Source organism: Benincasa hispida, chromosome 4, assembly GCF_027475165.1.
Source record: "Benincasa hispida cultivar pf3 chromosome 4, pf3_genome.v1.1, whole genome shotgun sequence".
NCBI classification, from domain to species: domain Eukaryota; kingdom Viridiplantae; phylum Streptophyta; class Magnoliopsida; order Cucurbitales; family Cucurbitaceae; genus Benincasa; species Benincasa hispida.
Window position 1 is genome coordinate 28,239,648 of NC_143481.1, and position 24,372 is coordinate 28,264,019.

General features: G+C 28.1%; 1 protein-coding gene and 1 non-coding gene across 2 annotated transcripts; one reads left to right on the plus strand and one right to left on the minus strand.

Annotated features, from left to right (window-relative positions):
* The first annotated feature begins 1,580 nt into the window (after nt 1-1,580).
* Nucleotides 1,581-1,723, plus strand: LOC120076933 (small nucleolar RNA snoR2/U65). Its single transcript, XR_005481680.1, has one exon. It is a non-coding gene; the product is annotated as a small nucleolar RNA snoR2/U65 (small nucleolar RNA).
* A 3,580-nt stretch (nt 1,724-5,303) lies between these two features.
* Nucleotides 5,304-7,212, minus strand: LOC120076608 (protein BIG GRAIN 1-like E). Its single transcript, XM_039030485.2, has 3 exons — nt 6,679-7,212; nt 6,160-6,481; nt 5,304-6,061 (listed from the first exon to the last, which is right to left on the minus strand). The coding sequence occupies exons 1-3, from the start codon at nt 6,886-6,888 to the stop codon at nt 5,586-5,588; spliced, it is 1,008 nt and encodes a 335-aa protein (XP_038886413.1). The 5' UTR covers nt 6,889-7,212; the 3' UTR covers nt 5,304-5,585.
* Nucleotides 7,213-24,372: the final 17,160 nt, after the last annotated feature.

Here is a 24,372-nt window from a genome sequence, read left to right on the forward strand (position 1 = left end):
CAACAATTTTACTTTCAATTTCTCCAAATTTAAAAGATCATCAGAAAACAAATCTTCATTTTTTTTAATTAATTTTTACTAGAAAATGTTATAGGAAAACAAATTTCACTTTATAGTTTTTTTTTATATGTTACAACGTACTTTTTTTTAAATATTCTTAACATTTATTTGATAGGTGAATTCAATTGAATAAAAATATATTATACAAATTTCTCTTCATATCATTATTGTAGACAAAATACTATTATTTATATAATCAACAACACTACAACATATTTTAACAGTCGTCAGTCTTATAATAGTCGAAAGTGATTTTCGAAGTTGACTATTCGAAGATAATTTTCACTAGAGTTTGTAGTAGGAGATGGTTGTCGGAGACTAAAGTTGGCCACATGAAGGTGGTATTAGATCGGAGTTTGTCGTCGAAGGTGGTTTATAGAGCTTGGAGTTGATTTCACGAAGGTGGTCGTCGAAGTTGCTTAGCAAAGACGATTTTTGCCGAAGTTTGTAGTCATAGGTGGTTATTGGAGCCCAAAGTTGGTCTCATGAAGGTGGTATTAGAGTTGGTTGTCGGAGTTTGTCGTTGGAGGTGGTTGTTGAAGCCTGGAGTTGGTCATCAGAATTGCTCACTCGAAGGTGATCATTGAAGGTGATTTTGATTAGAGTTTGTAGTCGGAGGTGGTTATCGAAACCCAAAATTGGTTCCATGAAGGTGACATTGGAGTTGGTTGTCGAAGTTTATCGTAGGAGGGGGTTGTCGAAGCCTGAAGTCGGTCGTTAGAGTTGCTCGCTCGAAGGTGGTCATCGAAGTTAATCATCGAAGGTGGTTTTCGTCAAAGTTAATAGTCAGAAGTGGTTTTCGAAGCCTACAAAGGTGGTTGCTGGAGTTGGTCATTGGAGTTTATTATAGAAGGTGGTTGTTGGAGCTTGAAATTTATCATCGAAGTTGGCTATGCAAAGGTGGTTGTCGGAGTTGGGTCACTGGAGTTATCATCGAAGGTGGTTGTCGAAGCCCAAAATTGGTCGTCGGAGTTGTCATCGAAGGTCATTGTTGGAGCTCGAAGTTGGTTCCCAGAGTGTGACAGCGATAGTCACGAGACCAATGGGTAGAGCCATTGAAAATATTGGAAAAAGTGAGAGAGTGAATTGATAAAATATACCAACTCAACTCCACCAACACTTAAAATTGGTGGGTCAAACATTGAGTTGGTATATTATATCAACTAATCAACTCATGTTGGTGAGTCAAACAACCCTTGATATTTTATGTTATCTTATCTTTAACTATTTATTATAAAATTTTATTATTAATTATTAATATTTTTATTAAATAAATAAAGTAATTTAACTACTGTTTAATTAAAGAATATTCATTTACTGGTATTTTAGGTGATTAGATAATTGATCAATATAAAATTATATAAAATTATTAAATTTATTTATGACTAGATTAGTTGTTGTCTTACATTTGATTAGATAATTATTTAGTTTTAGTTTCTATATACAAAATTGATAAATCAAACACACCCATTTACAAATCCAAATACATATTTAAATTCTAAATATTTAATATTCATTCCGGTTCGATGCCACGTCGTCGATAGCTCAAGGGTGTGACCGACGATGCTATGATTGAACCAAAAACAAACTTTTTCACATCTTGATAGGAATCTGTTTATCTTTTTTCTATAGATTTACAGGGCCGTTTTGTGTGGTTACATTTATTTAGATCGATCTCATCTTGACAGCCAACAAGAGCGTAACTCAATTGGCGTAGTGTTCATATTATCAACTTCGAGGTTACGATCTTTAAGTGTTAGTTTTTTAAAGAAATAAAGAACAATTTTCAAAACAAGAAACTAAATAATAATCAAATAGGTCTAAATAGCTATCAAAGAGTACTTAAGTTTCATAAAGTAGAAGAGCTAAATTCTTAGAAATAGGATGAATATTAAATTAAGGATTTCATAATGTTATTGGGACCTTAACATATGCTTTTTTTTCCCCCTTTTGTTTAAAGGCTTGGGCTAAATTGTTCCCACCTTTTAATATAGGGATGCAACCAAATGATCTTAAACTTGCTTTCACATCAATTTCCCACTGACATTTCTCATTTTTGTCTTCAATCATATGCCCATTTCTTTTGTTTATAAATTATAAATTATTAATGTCTCCCTTCCCAACTTTTACTTTTCATGTCTACATTTTTTAAGAGCTCATTCCATTAGGGTTAAGTTTAAAGTTTTTTTTTTTTTTTAAATGATAAATATAGGTTAGCTAAATATTTTAATTTTGGTAATGTAAAAGAATTATGATTGGGAGTAGAGATGAAAACTACTATTTTTTGTAGAACTCGTATACGACGTTCACGATTTCTTCTCCAAGCTATGTAGAAGAGCCAAACAAGTAGAAGTGAGTATTAATTGGGGAAAAACAACGTTGTAGGGGAACACAAGACATCTTAAACCAACCTGTTCTGATACCATCTTAAATCACCGATTGATCAAAATACTTAAACTTACGATTAAAGGTAAATTTAATTATATATCATCTAACCGTGTACTCATGTCATCTAAAGAACCAACTATTCTTTAGAAACGAAATAATTCATCAAGAAAAATGATTGTTTTTGCCAGCCTTATTAATCCATTTGGTAGCTTTTGTGTAATTGATTTCATGTGGATTCAATAATTAAATTAGATATTATTAGTGACTGTCCAACTTAATGACCTTCTCTGGCCCTAAGTTTCAATTGAGGATTAAATATATTTAGGATGAACTTGGTGCTTTTTAGGTTCAACATATCCATGTAAGAAGTTTATTATTTTTTTTTCCCAACAAATAGGTGGAGCTAGAGACTTAAATTTCTACCTTTTTGGTCAAAATATATGTCTACTCTAATTGATTTTTTTTAAAAAAATTGCCCAATAAAATTTCCTCTCTTATAAATTCTCTGTGTTGTGAAGAATGAAGAATACTCTACCAACTTTTCAAATTTTAAAAAGAAAAAAAAAATTGATAGAAAACAACCACTTAATTATCATATTACTTGAACCTATATATAAGCATGATCTTTATATATTTTATATAGTGGACTATATGAGAAATAGGAGTGTTCACAATTTGATTCGAGTTGGAAACCAAATTGAAATCAAAACGCATGTTTAGACAAAATCAAATCAAACTATCTAAACTAGCTATAGAAACTAAAATTTCAATTTAATTCGATTTGATTCGGTTTAGTTTTTACATTTTGATTGTACACCCGTTGAAAAACAGTTTCTCTTGTTAGGTTATACAAAATAGACAATAGTAACTAAAAATTTTATTGTGAAATCAAATTAGATACCTTTCCCTTTTTGGTTGATTGGCATTGTGTGGCCAAGATGGAAAGTAGTTAAGCTTTGAAGATATGACTTTCCTCTCTTGTTCTATTGATGTGGTGATTAAGAGGTGCCTCTAATTTCATTTTTAAAATTATTTTCTAATTTCAAATTATTTTGAAATGTGTGAAGAGAAGGTGGTACATAAAAGTGACCATCATAATATCGCGTTACTATGTTTTAAATATTTTATTTAATTCAAAAAATATATATATCATACCATTGTTGAAAAATGAGATTTTAACTAGCATGTTTGGACCGTAATAATAACATGAGTCTTGTCTTATTTGATAATAATTTGAGTTTAAGGTAAAGTAAAGTTTAAAAAGGGGTGAAAATTATATATTTTTGTACCAAATTACATCTTTTTAGGCATATGCTTTTTACGTCATGAGCAAAAATTTAAATTCCAATGGTTGGATTTCATAATTCCAATAATCATTATGTAGAAAACATATTTGATTAACAATGGTACTATAGATATATTTACTTAAAAATAAATAAATAAATAATAACAATGATGGTATATATATTACCTATTTAAATTAAATTGAGCTACTTTAATTTTTTTAAAAAACTACCTTTATAGTCTCAAATTTTGAAGAATAAATATATTTAGTTCATAAATTTTCAAAATGTATTTTTATAGTCCTCGAATTTTTAAAAATAGGTATGTCTGGTCCCTAAATTTTTAAAATGTACATTTTTAGTCCCCGAGATTGTAATAATAGATTTAAAAAGTTCCTAAAGTAGTTTCTTTTATTATTTTAAATAAATATATGACCTATTGAATTAGAAAATTAATCTTAGAGAGAATAGATCATTATATATATATATATATATATATATATATATATATATATATATATATATATATATATATTTCTCCATATTTAAAATAATAATTACTTATAAATCTTTTAAATCTATTCTAAACTTGAAATTCAATCGTTTGGATTACAAGTTAATCCGAGAAAGGTAATAATCCTACTAAATATTAATATTGGATTATTAAAAAAAAAAAAAGTAATTGTATGATTATTCATATTCTAGGTCTTTTTTATTTTCATCGAAATGAGCTTAGTTTAACTGACATAAAGATATATGTGTTAACGATGAAGAAGTCTGGAGTCGACTTAGTTCAATTAACATAAAAATATGTGTTAACGATTAAGAAGTTTGAAGTTGAATCCTCTTCGACTCTATATATTGTACTATTTTTTTCGTTTGGATTAAGTGAAATTTAAATCAAATTTCTAAAACTAGAGTGGGTGTAACACAATGACATGTAGTTTTTTTTTTTTTTTTTTTAAGGTTAAAGGTTGAAATTTGAGGTAGAATGTTAAAATTTATAAAACATTAATTTAAGACAATTATCTCATTTGCTTTTGAAGGTGGAAATGTTTATATATCTTTGGTTAAAATTTGGGTGACCCACATTTTCAATGATTTGATTTGAGATGTCCCACAAAATTTAAAGTTACAAAAATGTAAAATATGTGGTGTGACTTGTGAGTCTAGAGACAAAATGCCCCAAAAAAATAACTAGGATTTGTGGTGTTAGTAGGGAAAACATCTGCAGAAGATCATTATAGCCCACACTTTAAAAACATGCAATTCTACATTTGGTTATCAAATATTTTTTAATTATATAGGAGGCATAAAGTCTAGACTACATCTAATTATTTACCAAATTCTTTTATCTTATATCTCCAAGATCTTTTGACACATCGTCCTATTTCTCCATTTCACTTCTTTTTTTTTGGAATTATCAAACTATCACACCAAGTTCATAGGAAAATGAATATAGAATATTGGAGAATTTATTTTAGTTCGAATAGTTGTTAGATCTAACCATTGATTTTTGAGATACTAATTAATTAATATTTTATTTACTGAATAATGTTCAGACTGATAACGGAGATAAAAGCGATAATACATATATAATACATAATATTGTCGTTAATTTAGGTATATATACAACAGAAAGTTTTAATTACAAATCATTAAAACCAATCTAATAGTCACTCTCCATCAACAAAACACAAGTTATTTTGAAATTTCTAATTCCACCACTTGCTCAATAATCTTGGTCTAACAAACCCCATTAATTAGAAAGATAAAAGAAAAAAAGAAAAAAGAAAAGTGGATCCAAAAGCTGCACAATAACCATAGTTCCCTTCTTCTTCCAATCTCAACAAATTAAACACCATTAGAGATTGAATTTCTTCTCTTAATGCTATCAATATCAGTAGATTCATAAACAGGCAAGCCATGGGTGTAATAATCCAAATCATAAATTTGTAACTCAAACAAATCAGAGCTTGAATCTGTTTCTCCACCATCATCATCTTCTTCATGATTATGATCATCAATAATATTATTAATTTCATGATCATATTTCCTTAACTTTTTCTTCATTTCTTCACCTACCAAATTTTTTTCAACCCAAACCCTATCTTTCTCTGAAGAACAATTATTATTATTACTCAAGTTCTTCTTCTTGATCTTTTGTAATTTCTCCACAACCCCTTCATCTTTCCTTATTCTCTTATCATCCATGGTAGGTTTCTGCAAAGCCTCTGCTGATTTTACAAGCCGGTTGAATTTTGAAAATGACAATAGCTCCTTGTAGCTCTTTGTCGGAGTTTGAACGTGCGGAGGCGGCGTTCTAAAACCTAATTGCGTTAAGAATATAAATAAATGACTAAATATATATATCGTATATATGTGATACGTAAATTATACATTTGAGTTAGGTTGATTCGGGGTTTACCTGAGTTATTATTTCCAGGAGAAGAAGAATAGATAAACTTTGCATCAGTTGCCACGGCATTCGAGGTTCGAAAATGGCTGATGCTAATTCTTCTCTTCGACGTTCGACTTTCGTCCTCGTCCATGTCGTCCATGGATTGCGCGAAATGTTTCGATTTCTTCTTCTTGGAACTTGAATGGCTGAAAAGAGAGTTCAGAAAGCTTGCCAATCTCCCACCAGGAGAGCTTGGTTGCTTGTACTTTTTTTCCTTTGTAACTTGCTTTTCAACACTATATGAATTATGTTGGGGGAAATGTTGGGGAAGATTAAGAATGTTCTTCACCTATGTTGGAAAATATGAATATATAAAAAAGGTTAAATTTATAAACGAATTCATGTAATGTGATTTCCATAATCTAAGATTGATTACCATTTATTACGTCACAACAAAAGAGAGAATTTAATTATAATGTCGAGAATGTAAATTAAAATAAAAGATTATAGCTTAAACTTTTGGGTTAAGTGGTGATTTAATAAAACCTGCATGTCTAAGCTGATTCTCCCTTTGATCCATCCTTTATCTTTCTTCTTCACTTTTGGAGTAAACTTTGCACCGAAACTATTCGTGGAAGCAGAAGTTTCATTGTAATCGGAGAAGTATCGAGCAGCTTCGAACACCTCGAGCTCCTTGGAAGCTCTCCTATGGTGGAACATCTTCTTATTGATCATGTCTGAGCTTGAGAGAGACATGGCAGCTTTGTTATTCCTTTAAAGTAAGTGATACCCAGTGAGGCTTGTTCAGCAAAACATGGTGTAAAAAGTTATATATAGATATATGGAGAAGGAACAAAAGGGGAGGATCTTGGGAGATATTGGAATTGAAATAGGATTATTATTGTTATTGAAGAGAGTGAGAAATGGAAATGGAATTAAGAGGAAGACCCACATGAAAATGAAAGGGAATTGTGCTTTAGGAGGCATATAGTTGAAAGTGGGGAAGGGGGAAAAGAACAGCCTTCCCTTTGCCCTTATACATGAAATAATGGTCAAATTGAGAAAATTTTAGTTCAAGGTTTTAAAATTTGTTGAGAGCTTTGCTATATATATACACCTTGGATTCTATTTAGTGGGACTGCCTTTCTTTTAAGTGGGGTTTGTAAGCTTATAAGAATATATATACACACACATACCTACTTTGAATGTTTGAAATCTTAATTAAAATGTAAAAGTATATAGATAGAACTGACCACTAAGTGACAAAAGATTTTAAACAAGCTTATACAATCTAACCAAGCAAACATCTTTATAGCAAAAAAGTGTGATTATATTAAGATTATGTAATGACTTTAATTACTAATAAGATGCCTCTAACATTATTATTATTATATATTGTGACTCCCAATAATACATCATGAATGCTACCAATCTGTTCTAATTTCCATCGAACAAAGGGAGTCACATATTTTGTTGAAAAATCTCCAACTAGATTCTTTCATATATACAAAAAAGAAAAAATAGCAAATCTAGCTAGGGGTATTAGGCCTACAAAACAAAGACTTATAGGGAATTGAATATGTAAAAGGGAAACATGGGAAAGAACACACGATGGTAATGTTTGTTGTAGAGAGCATGGGGGAAATTGGATGTCTTTAATGAAAACGAAAGTTTGTGTGTGTTTTTGTTGGGTAACTAATCTTTGACTCATAAAATTAGGGTGGCCCCACTCATATTTTGTTGTTCCTCTTTAGTGGGTTTTGTTTGGCTATGTGTGACTTCCTTTTTTTTTAGTATTCTTCCTTATGAATTTCATTAGGGATTATTTGGATTTGGATTTGGATTTTCCCCCCCCAAACAACCCCTTAAAACCCTAGAGTGCCCTACCATATGCCCTTGCCCATCCATACAATTGTGTATATAATATCCATCTCAACCTCCAAGATATTATTCTTAGATATTATTTGGAGATATTAATCTTATTATTGTTGATCTCAACATGTAAATCTAAGCATAGCCTCAACTGTATGAATGCGTACTCGAGGTTAAATCCCCCATCCCACATACTATCAAAATACGTAGTTCGATATAATTAAAGTGTATTTATTTACTGTTTCTCAAGTCTCACTATTAAATATTATTATTTGATCGTCCATCCTATATTGCTCAACTATATTTTGAGATTTAATTTATTTCATTCTAGTCTCTATACTTTTAAATCTTTAAAATAGTCCTTAATATTGTTAGTTTGAAGTTAACTTTTATCATAATTAGTTAAATAACAACATTTATGCAAGAATATATTTCAAAAAATTTTGTTACAACACACGTATATAAAAGTTTTTCATTTAAAAAAAAGAAATAAAAAACACTAAATTTTAGATTTATTGAAAGTTACTAAGACGACCAAAATGATATACGTTTAAGTTTAAAAATACGTATGACAATAGAGGTACAATATAAAAATAATTATTTCCACAATCTAATTTGAGTGCATAAGTATACTCTAAATGATGTCTAGCATTCATAAGCATGACCTATATAAACAAAGGCGCTTTCTTCACATCCTCAATATTGTTCATGGAGTAAGGTTTCCTCACTTGTTGCAACTTTTAAAATGATCATTATTCTTTTGGGCCTTTGTTCATCAAGGGTTGGAAACCCAAAAACTTGCTTCTCATGTTTATTGGGCTAAGCTTTCCAAATGGATTTTCAAAAGAGGCCTAGACAAACATAAATCATAGCCTTCTATGGATCTTGCTTCCTTTACCTTATTTAAGGAGCCAAAATACGTCAGCTCATAAAGACTTCTTTCTTTCAAGTTTATAAGTTAGAACTTTATAGTTGGTAGTTTTTTCTAATTTGGTTTTAAGTATATAACTTCTTTGTTCTTTTTCTTTTTACTAAAATTATAGAGTGAGTGATATTCTACAAGAATATGACATCTCACAACTCAAGTTCAACTATGGCGCGATATTCAAAAACCTACAACTTTTAGGAAGGAGTAGGAACTTGTTTAGATTCTCACGTTGAAAAGTCAACGGATTTCACACTCAAAACATATAACCCATTTGATGGATTACTTCTGTCATTGTCAATTGATTTTGAAATTGATCTTCATATTATCTAAGGAGTCATATGTTTCTTGGAGTTCAAGATTCCTATAGAAAGGATATGTGGATTACCGCGTTTGTTTTTGTGATAATGTAAGATGTTCTACCATCTGAAAATTCCTAAGCATCTCGAGAGTTTTGGATGTCCTCCTAAAATATGGGTTTTCTGGATTTTTATGTTGAGGACTTCCCATTATTTACTTTTTTACCCTTTTTTCATATATATATATATATATATATATATATATATATATATATATAATTAAAATAATTATTGTCAATTATATATATACTCTTTTTTGTAGTTATTTTTTTTATAGAAAGATATTCAAATTAATTGTTTATTTTATAAAAAAAATCTTAAATTAATATATATTATTGTGTTGAGAAAATAACAAAAAAAAAAAATATTATATTAATTTAAAATAAAAACTAAGTTAATTAAAACAAAATAGGTTATATCAGTTCCAATTATATTAAATTAAATATAAATTAATAAATAATTGTAAGGACATTTTTATAATATTATGTATATTTAAGACATCCTCATAAAACTCTAATGGAACATACACAATTATCTAAGTATTCATATATATAATATAAAAAAGTTCTCACAAAACATATATGATTATCTAAATATGTCAACAGAGGGTGTTAGAGGAGTACCAACCTAGTTGTGATGTCTCAGTGCACCTACTGATCCCTCATGTCTTGTAATTATTATTCCAAATCTAAGGATCAAATATTTGTAATCTAAAATAAAGAACATTTAAAGATCCAATTATCTCCACACTAAAGCAAACCGTCCTATTAGTCTCAACCACTAACTACTATTGATGTTAATAAAAGATTCTCACTAGATTGACTATTTTGAAAGCTTAAATAAACTATATTTTTTTAGGTCATCATACATCACTGTATAAATTGATCGGGTGTGTTTGGGGTAAGAATTATCTTAAAACTATAATAACCATCATTTGCTATAGTAAATACTATTTCAAAACTTTCAATTTGCTACAATCAACACTATTCCAAAACCCTAATTTTCTGTGGTATTTACTATTTGCTACAGTTTTTACTTTACATTCATCATTTTTTTATTATTTGCTATAACGTTTACTATTTCTTTCTCAAACTAAAATAGTTTACACATCAAACACATGTTATTATTATAACCCAAACTAAAATAATCTACACCCCAAACACAAATTATTATAATCCAACTATAATAATTGCTTATGTTTTTTTAATAAAAATAAAAAAAGAATCAATTACTTTTTTTTATTGTTGTTAAAATATTAGAATGAAAAAGAATAAGAGCCATTGAAACATGTTTATGTTTGAAAATTAATGCCATATTTGATGACTATTTGTTTTTTTTTTAGCCAAATTTTGAAAACTTGTTTTTGTTTTTAAAATTTGACTAAGGATTCAACTTTTATGCTTAAAAAAGGTGAAAATCGTTGTAAGAAATTGAGAGAAATAGATTTATTTTTCAAAAATAAAATGATTACCAAATAAAACCTAAACAAATAAATGATAGAGTGAAAGTATAAACAATCATAGACCAAAGTACAATTTTCATAAGAAAAAGAAAACTCATGCATTGACGAATAAAAGAAACCTACGAAACATTAGGCATACATGGAAACTAAAAGACTAGTGTGTACATATACTTGGGCCTTTTAATCCACTAATTCTGGAGATAGGAAATCAAAACCAATCAATTTTTAGAATTGTAATTCATTCTTTACGTGAAAATTTTTCATCTCAAAATCAATAGAAAATAAATTGAATAACCTAGAGTAACTCATAAATGGGTTATGACAAATTTAATGTCTATATTTGGATTTCATAATTGATTTTGATATCATATTAAATCATCAATCAATCCAAAAATTTAAGTCGATGAATTATTGTAAATTTACTACTTAGTGATCATTATTGTTATTTAAAAAAAAGTATGAAAATTCCTATCTCAAAAAAATAGTACATATAAAACATAAATAGTTTCTTTATTGTTATCATTAATATTGTTCATCAACCATCTCTATTATATTGGTATCAATTTTTTTCGTTTTCATAGTACTTTTTTGATTTACCATGTAAGTAGTGTACAAATTCAAAATCTTTGTCCAGCATAAATATCAATAATTATTTATAGGAGAGTACAAAGATTGATAGATTTTTTCTAACCTAATCAAATAAAAAAAATGGAAGCTGTTTTTTGGAAAAGAATATCCGAAAGAAATATATATATATAAATTTACAAAAAATAATAATAATAATAATTTAATCTCTAGACTTTTATGGGTCATAATTAATTAATTCATGTATTTAAAATTAGTAATAATTTAGTCCGTAAATTTAATAAACAACGATTTAGTATGTACTTTATTAATTGTAACTATTTAGTCCCTATCCTACAAAATATTATTATGATTTGAGGAAATTTCTTATACCTGTAGACTAATAAGATAATCGAAAATCGAATTTATTTATCAACTTATAAAGATTACTTCACTATGTAATCAAGTCAACACTTAATTTTGATGAAAAATTTTATGATAAGAACTAAATAGTTACAAATTTTAAAATATAGAGACTACATTGTTATTTGTTCAAATTTTAAGATTAAATTGTTACAAATTAAAAGTTTAGAGACTAAATTATTATATTCCACTCAAGTTTAATAATGAAATAAGTTGAAAAATGGTATCAATAGAAAGTTAAGAATGTAATCCTATAATTTTTTATTTAAAAAAAAAAATTAACCCTATAATTTTAAAAGTTAGATTTAATTAATCTAGAGTATTTTAAAATATTATAAATAGTCGAACATAATTTGATAAAAATCTTCTTAAATAAAAGAAATTCTAAATATATATTTTAAAATATTATAAATAGTCGAACATAATTTGATAAAAATCTTCTTAAATAAAAGAAATTCTAAATATAAATCATAGAGAATAAATTGTAATTTTTTTGAAAGGATAGATAAACCGAATTTATAAGAATAATATTTAGGTAGAACTTTTCATGTATCTCCTTCTATCATAAAATAAATATATATAAATTATATATTTAAAAATAAAAAGGATTATGAAGTGAAAAATTGTATTTTGGGATACTAGGGCAGACTGAACAAAGATAGGGGCAGATCCACGAGTATTTTTCAATGTGTAATTTAAGGGAAAAAGAAAGAAAATTATATATATATATATATATATATTGGTTTTGATTTATGAATAATTATTGTGGGAGTTGAACTGAAATCGAGATATATTCGGTGGCGACGTGTCGATATATGATGACAGCTGGAGTGGAGCATTTGGGTTGTGATGTCAGTAGGCCCCACCTTTCTCAGACAAAGAGTTGTCTGATTTTGACTCTTACCCAATCATTGCTCGACACGTTTTTCTACAACTAATTTCCACCCCCACCCCAAAACCTACTTCTTTATGCTCATTGCTCTCTCTCTCTCTCTTTCCTTTCTATTGTCCTTATCCTATATTACTTTTTCCTCCTTATTCTTTCCCATATTAACTTAATTACCATGTTTTTGCTTTCATTTCATTCTTTCTTATTCATGTCACGTTTATTCCTCCGTAATCAAAATTCATCCAATCGTAATAGTGTTTTATTGATAGACCATTCGTAATTTACGATTGATTAGATTCTTCTTTTATCACGTTTAATTAGAATTATGAATCTGCCACATTTACTATTACTGTTACCATTTGATCCTAACATAACGATAATGATTACGGTAACAAAAAAAAATGTGATAGATTCATAATTCTCATATATAACAAAAGGAACAATCTCTGTAATGGTAATGATAACGATATCCACTAGTGAGTCCTGCACGATTTTCGAATACAGTTGAATTGATCATCTTCTACTTGTCAATCAATTTGTACTTTTTTTTTTATTATAGATTTGAACGTAGGTCCCATATGTAAATACAAGTACGAAACATACATGGTCTAGATTACAATTGATTTATTATGTTTTCTTTGGAGTAGACGTAGCTTGAATTACAATTTCGCTTCTTGAATTTAGAACATCAAGTAATGTATCACTTATTAACATGAGAATAATTCAAGGAATATAATATTCACATCATCGATTTTAAGGTCGGAGGTTTGATTCTCCCATCTCACATATTGAAAAAATAAAATAACTTATATATTTATTAATATTTTTTGGTCCTTATATTAACAAAAAAGTAATTACTTAAGTTGTATATTGGTAATATTCTTCAAGATTACCTTGAAAGCTATAAAGTTAATGTTGACATGGAATGAACATTTTTGGACATTATAGAAAATTGGATAAAATATACGTTTTAGTTTATGGAATTTGAAATTAGATTCTAGGTTTGGAATGAGTTTAGTTTCTATTTGATTTTCAAAGTTTTAAAAAATCTTGAAGTTTGAATGTGATTTCAAATTGGTCCATAAAATTTAAAATTGGCTAAAAGTTGGTCCTTAAAGTTTGAATTTGGTTTCTAAATGATTTATTAGTATAATTGATTGTTAGTTGACCTAAAAGAATGATGAGGTAGTTGACTTAAAAGAATGTTGCATACGTTAACTACACTTTGTTGATATGTATTATTTTAAAATTGTGTTCAATTTTATATTTTATGTTTATACTGAACTGATGAATTACAATTCAATTTCAAATGTCACGGACCAATTATACATAAATTCAAACTTTTTAGAGACTAAATTAATATGTTACTTTTGAAACTCAATAATGACATATAAATTAAATGCAAATTTCAATTATCCGAAAATGTGGGTTTTGAAAACATAGGACCAATGAAAATTTAGTACAAATCTCATAAACTAACTGCTTACCTACTTAATTTCAAGGTTTAAGGACAATAAAGAATATGAAGTTGCTTTTTCTACGTGAGTTTTAGCCATATATGGGTGAAAAATTCTAACCATTAAGGGGGGTTAGGGGCCAACGTGAGTTGGTATATCCTCACATCTTATATCATCTATGTTGGAGGCCCATTATCCTATTTCACTGATTTTAATTGTTTGTGGGCTCATTTTCGGAACAATGTTTCGTATCTCACCGTCATTTTCCTTCCGTGTATCGTATATCATCTCATTGTTTGAACATACTCGATCATATTCGATTGTTCATACTCGATCAGAACAGACATCCGAACTCTCCAGACAACAAAACTCCCCACATCGTATATTATCTCAACATCCCAAATAACCTCTAACTTTTTTTTTTTTTCTGTTGATGTCTTAAGTTAACAAGCTAAGTCTTTTAAGTTAATACAATGGAGGTTGTTCAGAAAAAACTTCCAAACACTTCTCTCAAACCAAATTAGTGTCCGTTATGTAAAGCACACTGTGAAAGCATGGAACATCTTTTCATATATTGCAGTATTACTTTGAGCTTATGGGACAAGATGGCCAGTCATCTGGGGGTGATACAATAGAAACTGCACCATTCATGCCCTTTTCAAAGATCTTTGTTCGATCAAACAAACCACAACAAAAAATGTTATATTACCACAAGAAATTTATCCTTTTTCGACAGTTAGAACTGTCAGAAAAAGTCAAAAAAGCGTCAGAAAAGCCTTTTCCAACCATATTTTCACTGTTGGCAACGTCATTGAGATAGCTCATTGGGAAAGCCTTATCTCGAGAAAAAAAGTTACTTCGTCGGGATTAAAAGATTTTGCGACAGAAGAAGTGAAGAGGATTTCTCCCTACACTCATAATGTGCCGTCGGGAAATGACTTCTCTCGACGCCAGATTATGAGCGTCGGGAGAAATTGAAATTGTGTGGATGGTATATACATCCCAGCGCTAAAATTATAATTAAGTTTTTGTCGGGAAAAGGCACATACCCCGACACCGACATATAATGGCGTTGGGAGAGGTTACTTTTTGTCGACAATATATGGGTATGGTGTTGGTGAAAGTCTTAAAAATATTTAATAATGATGTTTTTTCCGACACTTTTAAATTTAGCATCGAGAGAGAACTCTTTTCCAAATTAAACTTTTATAATTTGATAAATATCAAACCTATTTAAATGTTACGAATGTAGTCAAATAAACTAAAATCTTCAACATTTAATTAATTCCATAACATTTAAATCGGAATAACATTACATAATTAAGACATTGACAAGACAAAATAACATTGTACATTATCTTTAACATTACATATTATCTTCATCTTGGACATTATATAATATCCACAAAACATTAACACCAAAATAAAATAACATATTATCTTCACCAAGGGATGCATATTGAAACTAGTCCTTCGAGCAGCCTACAAAATACAAATTTAAATAGTTTTAATGCAACCAAATAATTAATTACTTTATATAAGTATATGAACTATGCAATAAATTTTAACTCAGATATAGTTATGCATTTATCTATTTATACTAATCTGAAACTCAATGTGTTTATCCATAAGTATATGAACTACTTTATATAAGCATATGAATTATCTATAAATTTTAACTCAAAATTCAACCTAAGAAAATTCAAAATGCACTTAGACAATCTCCACAACCCTTCCCCAATTCATCTCAAACTTAAACATATTTATGCATTTACCCCTATACCAACTTTAAACTAAATATGAAACTCAATACTCAACCTAAAAAAATTCAAATTGCATCTTAGACAATCTTCATCATAATTATGCATTTATCTATATATGACAAGCTTATATAGATGAAGTTATGTTGAAGGAATAAAAACTTACATTTGCATCATTAGCAGCCTGATTAACAAACGAGTCATCACGCTTAGAGTGCGTACGCTTAAACAACTCTATTAAGTCGATTGCTTGACCGTCGGGTCCTTTCTATAAAACAAATCACATAAAAGATACCAATAATACTTTCTACATACTTAGTTGATGACCCGTTTTAGGGTGGTTTTTGCAATTTTCCAATAAATTTTCTTTTCTAGAATTCACTTTTTGTAGCTACATTTGATGAATGGAATTTTATGTTTCCTAAAAAAAATTACCATATTTCTTAACTATGAAGGTTGGACATTTCTTTAAGAAATAAATACACAATATACCTCCAAAATAATAATTTAAAAAATATTTACGTGATTGCAAGTTTAATCCCTATAATTAAGGACAATTATATGGAGATAATTTGTTCAATAGAATTGGAAAAGCAAAGAAAAGGATGACATATTAAAGCCTCCCGAGTCTTGAACCTTTTTTTCTTGTTGGGAGTCTCATGTTTTTGCGGATATATTTTATATCCCAAAAAGTAGCTTCAAAACTTTTCAGATTACTGCTGCTAATCAATATTTCAATTTTCAATAGAAACTAGGATACTTGAATCAGATCAAAGGCTAATATTTTCCCATTTCTATCAAACATATTCTATTCCTCTTCTTTCCTTTCTTCGTCTCTCCACACAAAATTTCAATCTTCTTTCTCTCAAATCTCAACCTTTATTTTCTCAAATTACAACTTTCGACATTTGAAACCCATATCGTTCTCATTCCTCTCTTTATCATTCTCAACTCCGTGCGATGCTCTAAAATGTGCGCCCGCATTCCACCGTCGCTGGCTAATTTTCCATTGTCTCTGCTGGTTGCAATAACTTTGATGAATGTGATTTTCTTCTCTTTACTCATCCTTAGATCCATTTTCATTTTCTTTTTTATTTGATTTTGGATTTTTCTTTTTGCGCTTTTCTATTGGAAATTGATTACTATTTGTGTTTGATTGTTATTCGATTATAGTTTCTACACTTGAAGGAGATTGAGCTAGCTAAATGAAATGCAATTATGTATTGGGTTTTGTTTCCTCTGATGGTTGATGATTCTGTAACTCTAGTATTAAAATTTTATGCTAGAACTCGATCCTCAATCCGGTCCAGAACTCAATCCTCGATCCCCACTATGAAGAACTCGATCCAGTCCAGAACTCGATCCAAGTCTTGATCCGATCCTTGATCCGGTCCAAAACTCCCCCACTTTGAAGAACTCGATGCTCACCTGCAAAAAAAAAAAAAAATGTTTCTACAAATAGACGTTTTCTCAATTTTGCATCTATTGTGTAGTTCTTTACCTCTTTCATTTTAATAAGTTCATTTATCCGAAAAACTATTATTGATTACTTTGTTATCTTGTGTTGTGGAATTTAGATTCTTAATTTTATATATTTTTCTTTCTTCTCCCTTCAATTGAGTAGTTTTTTACAGGTCAAGATGGTGGTATATAAATGATTCTTAATTTCGAAAGAGTGAGGTATGTGATTTTCTTTTGACTTATTAATTAAAGGAGTTTATATTTATTTAAGGCAATTTTGTTAAGTTCTTAAATTTCACATATTCTAATTTTGATTTAAATTTGTATGAGTAGGTGTTGTAATTACTCATTTAGGACATGGATTTTTTTTTTTGTTAATGCTCCATGTTCTATTTTTTTCTGTTGGGTTTATCTCTCGCCCTTCTCGTTCCTGCTTCTCTTTGCTGCTTATTTTTTTAATTCTTCTAGATTTCTTGAATATTAATGAAAGAAGTGAAGATGATGAGGGTGCTAAGAATGTGTCCACCTAGTAGAGATATTCCGATGCACCTACTAACCCCTTACTTATCTTTTAAGAAAAAGTCTAATTTTTTTAAAGAAAAAATTGTTGAGCAATCCACAAGAAATAGACAACAACTTGCTAGAATAAATGTTACGTAACTCTTCATGTAGGGTTACATTTTCTCAATACCATAAATTGTGTTCCTTCACGAATGGTTGCATCATTTCATGAATAACTAAATTGAAAAAAAAAAAAAAAAAAAAAAAAAAAAGACCAACTATTCGCCACGAATTAGTCTATAAATAAGTCGTGTCTTCAATTTGTTTTCTCATTGTTTTTTAATTATCATTTTTGTCTTCTTAAAAAAATTCTCTCAATTTCAAAATTTTTGAAATTCGGTATATTCACAAACTTTAGTTCGTTGATCTTCTAGACAAGGTGCTACTTCTAGAAGAAAGGTAATATGTTTTATCCTGTGAGGCAATTACTCTCTACAATCAAGTACTAGGGTGATAGAGGAAGAGGTGGCTTTCCAGGGTTTTAGTAAAGGACCTCCTGCACAAGAATTCTCTTTCTTTATCATCAATCATTCAAATTTCACAAGGGGGATTACTTGCGCATCATAATGATTGCTGGTTCTATTTTCTTACCGTCGCACAAAGAAAATATTTTGTTGGCTTCGACTCTCACATAAAGTTCTTGTTTCGCCAATTAATCGATCGAACACTACTTGAAAATGAAAATGGCCAAACTAAAAAAAATATATAGAAAAAAATTGCGTCCTCTAGAGGATAAGATATTTTCCGGAACAAGCAAATCATAATGATTGCTGGTTTTTCAATATTAATAATAAAAATGGAAAGATCTTTTGGGAGGCATCCTTCGGGATGGGTAGAAGGAATAAGTACAATTTTGAACCAAGAAAAAGTATTTTGTTTTTGTTCGACCCAGCCTTTCCGTCTGAATGCATTCAAAAGGACCCGATACTTATTGTGAAATTGCGTTGCTGCGTCAGGGTATGTAACTCTTCATGTAGAGTTACATATTTTCAATTTCATAGATTGTGTTCCTTCATGAATGATTGCATCACTTCATAAATAACTAAATTAAAGAAAGTACATGACTATTTGAATGGGCACAAATTAGTCTACAAATATGTCATTTCTTCTATTTTTTTTTAATATTACATTTTCTTCCTTAAAAAATTCTCTCGATTTCAGAATTTGCTGAAGAAGTTCAGTATATCCACAGAGTTTAGTTTGTTGAGCTTGTGGACGTGGTACTACATCCATAGGATAGGTAAGATGTTCTATTTTGTGAGACTACTACTCTCTAAACTTAGGTTCTAGGGTGAGTAAATTTGTCTTAAGTAGATATTCTTGATTATTTCCTCTGGAGATCTTGAATATTAATGAAAGAAGTGGGAATGATGAGGGTGCTAAGAATGTGTCCACTTAATATAGATATTCTGATAAATTTATGGACTCTATACGTATCTCTTAAAAGAAAAAATTGTTGAGCAATCCTCAAGAAATAGACAACAACTTAGGGAGTTTAGAGACCGAAATTATAATATTTAACCATTTATGTTTTCCGTTCTAACTTTTTAAGACATGGTCAATTTTCATTTTTGGGTTGTTGTTAGATATTCATCGAGCAACTATATTAGAAAATTGTTTGATTTATTTTGATATAGTTACTATAAAGTATAAAATTCTTATTTAGCCAAAAGAAAAAAAAATATGGCCGGTCAGTAATAAACTTAAATCAACTAATACACCAATTTGAACATAGTTCGGTAGATAGAATAAATTCTTGGTTAAAAAATTGATGGTTTATAAGTTATATAATATTACAAAATAATAAGTATACAAATTTTTTTAAACATAAAACATGTTCATAAATAATTATAAATTAATAATAGTTTATTGTTAACTAATATTCTGTGGGTAGTTACAACTAATTTTATGATTTATGAATATAGTACCAAACATATTTTAAACAATTGTTTAAATTAAAATCCAATATTTAAATCTTCTACCAAACACATATCTAAAAACATGATAGAATTTTGTTTTCATTAAATCTCTTGTTTTCAATTTTTTTTGTTTTCATATTCCCTACCAAACATACCTTTATTATTATTATTATTTTAATCCAAAAAATAGCTTAAAGATCAAATGTTTATTTAAAAAATATGAAAATCATGAATAAGAAACCATGAAAAAACAAATACAATTATCAAAAAAAAAAAAAAAAAAAAAAAAAACATAAAAAGCATAAAACTTAATAGTTTATATACCAAATGGAGCGAAAGAAATCTAATTATTGAACCAAATTAGCTTAAGGGTATGCAAAGAAAGTTGTAAATGTGACATATATACAAAATATATGCTAGAAAATGATTTGCATAGAAATGGTTTAAATGCAATGCATGAAAAAGGGATTAGACCTTTGGACAGGCAAGATTCCACTTTGACAGTCCAATATCACTAAGATGTACATGAATGGCCAATACTAATTAGGGCACCATTTTTAAGGCCTACCTTATAGAATCCTTTGAGCATATATATATATCATCATATAATCAATTCAATTTAAAACTTTAAAAGTTCTGAACAAATGATTATTTTAAAATACCATAGCCCTTATATTTAGCTTTCATTTCATTCACATTGTATTTCAATAAATCTTAAGTTTAACCTCTATATTTTCAATAAAATTTTAACTTAGTCCTTCAAACCCTATTTTTTTTAATTGAAATTGATTAGATGACAATGATAATTTTTATATAGAAAAAATAGTGTGTGAATATATTTTTAAATTTATAAATAGAGAATTAAAAGGAAATTGAATGATTTTTCTTAAAAGAAATAATTAATTAATTGTGGAAGCTATTTTTAAGATTCATTAAAGTATACATAAAAAACAGATTTATTGAAAACAAATGAAATAAAACTCAACATTTGAAAATAAAAATATAGAGTAATGAGATTTTAAACTATTATTTAATATGATGTTAGAAAAAATATTAAAAATACACAATAAATAATTCAATTTATAACGTTTTGTGGACTTAAATTTAATAGTGTGACACCACATTTGGTGCATCTTATGCAAAAGAAATTTGGAGAACATGGATCGTCTTTTCTTGCATTAATTGCTCCACTATCTTTGGAAACTTCTTCATCAATTGTGGTATAATTAGCAAAAGGATTAAAATATTCAAGTCCAAGTTTCATTCAATTAATATATCGATGAAATATTGTTATCAACATATACTATAGTAAATTAAATCATTTATAAAAATTATTTGAATAAAAAATTAAGCATTTTTTTTTTACCAATCTAAATAAATTTATTATTAGTATTTATATTTATATGGATGACTATTTAATAAATTTTTAACATATTTTTATGGATCGGATATTTACATGCGATAATCCATTAAGTCGTTGTTGAAGTCTTCAATCTACAAATATTTTGATGTATTGACAAATATTTCAATCATTGAGGATGAGCTATGTTTTCTCTCTCGACCTTCATGCTTTTTATAAGGAAGTTATCAATGTTGAACATAACACACAAAAGAATCCATTGCGCTTCAATACCATTCTTGCATATTTGATATAAATATTTATGTGGATTATGAGAAAAAGCTGTATTTTCAAGGGCTTTCATTGAAGCAAGGTACAACTTGAGATAAGAGCATTGTCTTGGCAATTCTTATCGATCTACCAAATCAAATCTCTTTTTATTAAATTACAACTCTACCACTGTTGCTCTTAAATTGATATGCATTCCTATAATTTCTCTCCTGTGCTATTTATGATCACATGTGGCTTGACAAAGTATATCAATTTAAAAATAAAATTATAGTGAGAATTTATAAAGTCATCTTTAAAATAGTAAAGGTCTATGGTACTTGCCCCTTCATGCTAGGTTGTCTAGTGTGGTGTGAGTGAGTCCAAAAACCTAAACACATGAAGGTCTAGTGCCAAATTTGTGTCAAGACATTACTTTTTTACAAGGTCTTTTCTTTGCTTCTTGTTTGATGCAATGAAGGGAAGAAGCCAAGAAATGGAAAAGCAAAAAGCAAAGGATGACATGGTTTATTATTATTATTATCATCATAATTTTGAATCTCCTTTAATTTTGCTTGGATTTTTATATATATTATAAATTTATTTTGCCTTGAGACCTTGTTGGATTGCTTTACACCAATCAATCTTTATGGGTTGGGCTTGTTTCTATAAGATATTGGGAAAGATATTTTGACCATATATGTGATTATGCATCTAATTTAAACCATATAAAATAAGCAATAATTTCACCAATATAATTTCTCAATTTTGTTATATATATTTATATATATAATATAAATTTGCTAAAAGCCTTCTTCTTAGTTAAGTAATAAATTTAGGTATGCACTTTGTGAGCAATTATATGCATAAGTTGTATTCATGAGTTTTAAAAAGTTTATGATGTTACCTAAATTCAAATTTTGATTAATTATTAGGGTCGATTTAGATTGACTAAAAATATTTTTTAAAAAAATCATTCTTATTTAAATTTTTTTAATTAAAAAGATAGTTTAAAATATATTTTAAAAATATTTCAAAAGCTATTTTGAGTTATTTTCAAACACTTTTTTTTCAATATGACTTATTTTTAAAATTAAACACTAACCAAACCCTTAGATTTTGCTATTTATGCTAATATGTAACAAACTTCATATCTTGTTAAGATCTATCACTTCAATAAATGTTAACCACGGACTTTTTTAAAGTGATAAAAATTAAAATTTTAGGTTATGTATGCTAGCTATTGTTTTTTATTTTAAATTTTTAAAAATTAAGTCTATAAATATTACTTTCATTTATTGATCATATGTTTTGTTGTTTACTTTTTAGGAGTGTTTTCAAAATCAAAGTTTATCTTTAAAAACTTAAAGTAGTTTTCAAAAACTTATTTTTATTTTGAAAATTGATTAAATATTCAAATGCCTACATGAGTAAAAAATTGAGAGAAAACAAGTATAACTTTCATAAAACAAAAAATTAAAAACCAAATAATAGTGGCTTGTTTGCTAGAGTTACTCAATTAGTCTAAAACAAAACAAATTTCCATCATAACACATGCAAACTCAACTAAAATTTATCAAACAAAAATGTCATATATCAACATTTGATTAATTATTTAAACATTATCGTTCTTAAAATTTAGAATTTGATTTTAGTTCATGTATGCTTTTAAATATCCAATCTTAATCTATATATTTTCAACGAATCTTAAATTTATTATTTTAAAATTATTTTTTCATCTAAATTGGGGTAAATGTGTGATATCATTTTTAAAAAAAAAAAATCAAAAATTAAATTAGAATTTATTAAAAATACAAAAATTAAATTGAATTAGTTCCAAAGCACACTAACGAAAGTAGTATCTTAACCTATTAAACAACCAAAATAAACAATAAGATGGTATACATTATTGAAGTTTTGTTATATATTTTGTGTTTCATATGATGGATGTGGCACATTAATTTATGTTATTATTATTATTTTCATTATGCGAAAGTGGTGCACTATTAAGCCTTGACCTAGTTTTCTTTCTTTTTCAACGTCAATCACCCAAAAAGGTCGAATTTGGAATGGGATCCAAAAATATAATATGAAAATACCATTCGCCCCACCTGTGTCCCCTTCTAGCACCAGCCAATGCCATGTAATATCAATATTTCTCTAGGGGTATAAACGTCATTCTGTCAAAGTAAACTCAGACAATTTATGGTGGCATAAGCCTCATCCTTATTGCCCACTCAAATTTCGACACGTAATGACCCAAAAGTTTAAACGGTTCCTCAGGGTTAGCTACAACATTGGAAAGGCTGACAGTGGGACCCTATCTATCTATCTGTATACATATACATATATATATATATTTTTTTTTTTTCTTTCTTTCTTTCTTTCTTTCTTTTTCAGAATGGAATTATTTTTATTTTAATATTTTGATATCTTAAATAGAAACAATTTAATGTATTCACTTATAACATCCTATCTCTTTTTTAGAGTTAATTTCAATATTAAGAAATATTGCTATTTGTGATTATAATCCTAGGAAAAACTCAAATCTATATAGAGAAAGACAAAAGAAAAAAAAAAAACAAGCTCTTCTTTTTCCAATAAATTACTAAGATAAATTGTTAAAGTTTTAAATTTTTTTCCAAAAATATTACACTAGAGAATATCTTAATCATTGAAAATATATGAGGAAATAACAAAATTTTGAATAGAGAGAATATACATTTATAATTTAAATTCTAAACCGTAAATAATATATTTTTTTTATTAAATTATAAATTTGGTTTCTATAATTTAGAGAAATTAGAATTTAATCCCTAATTATGGTTTCGAACATTTGAATTTAGTCTAATTTATAGTTTGATAATACCTCATAAATAGTTCATATGATTAGATACATAAATAGAGGCTAACTTTTAAAACCATGGAGACTAAATAGGGGCTAACCCTAATCCTTATAATAGGGATTAAATTATAATTATA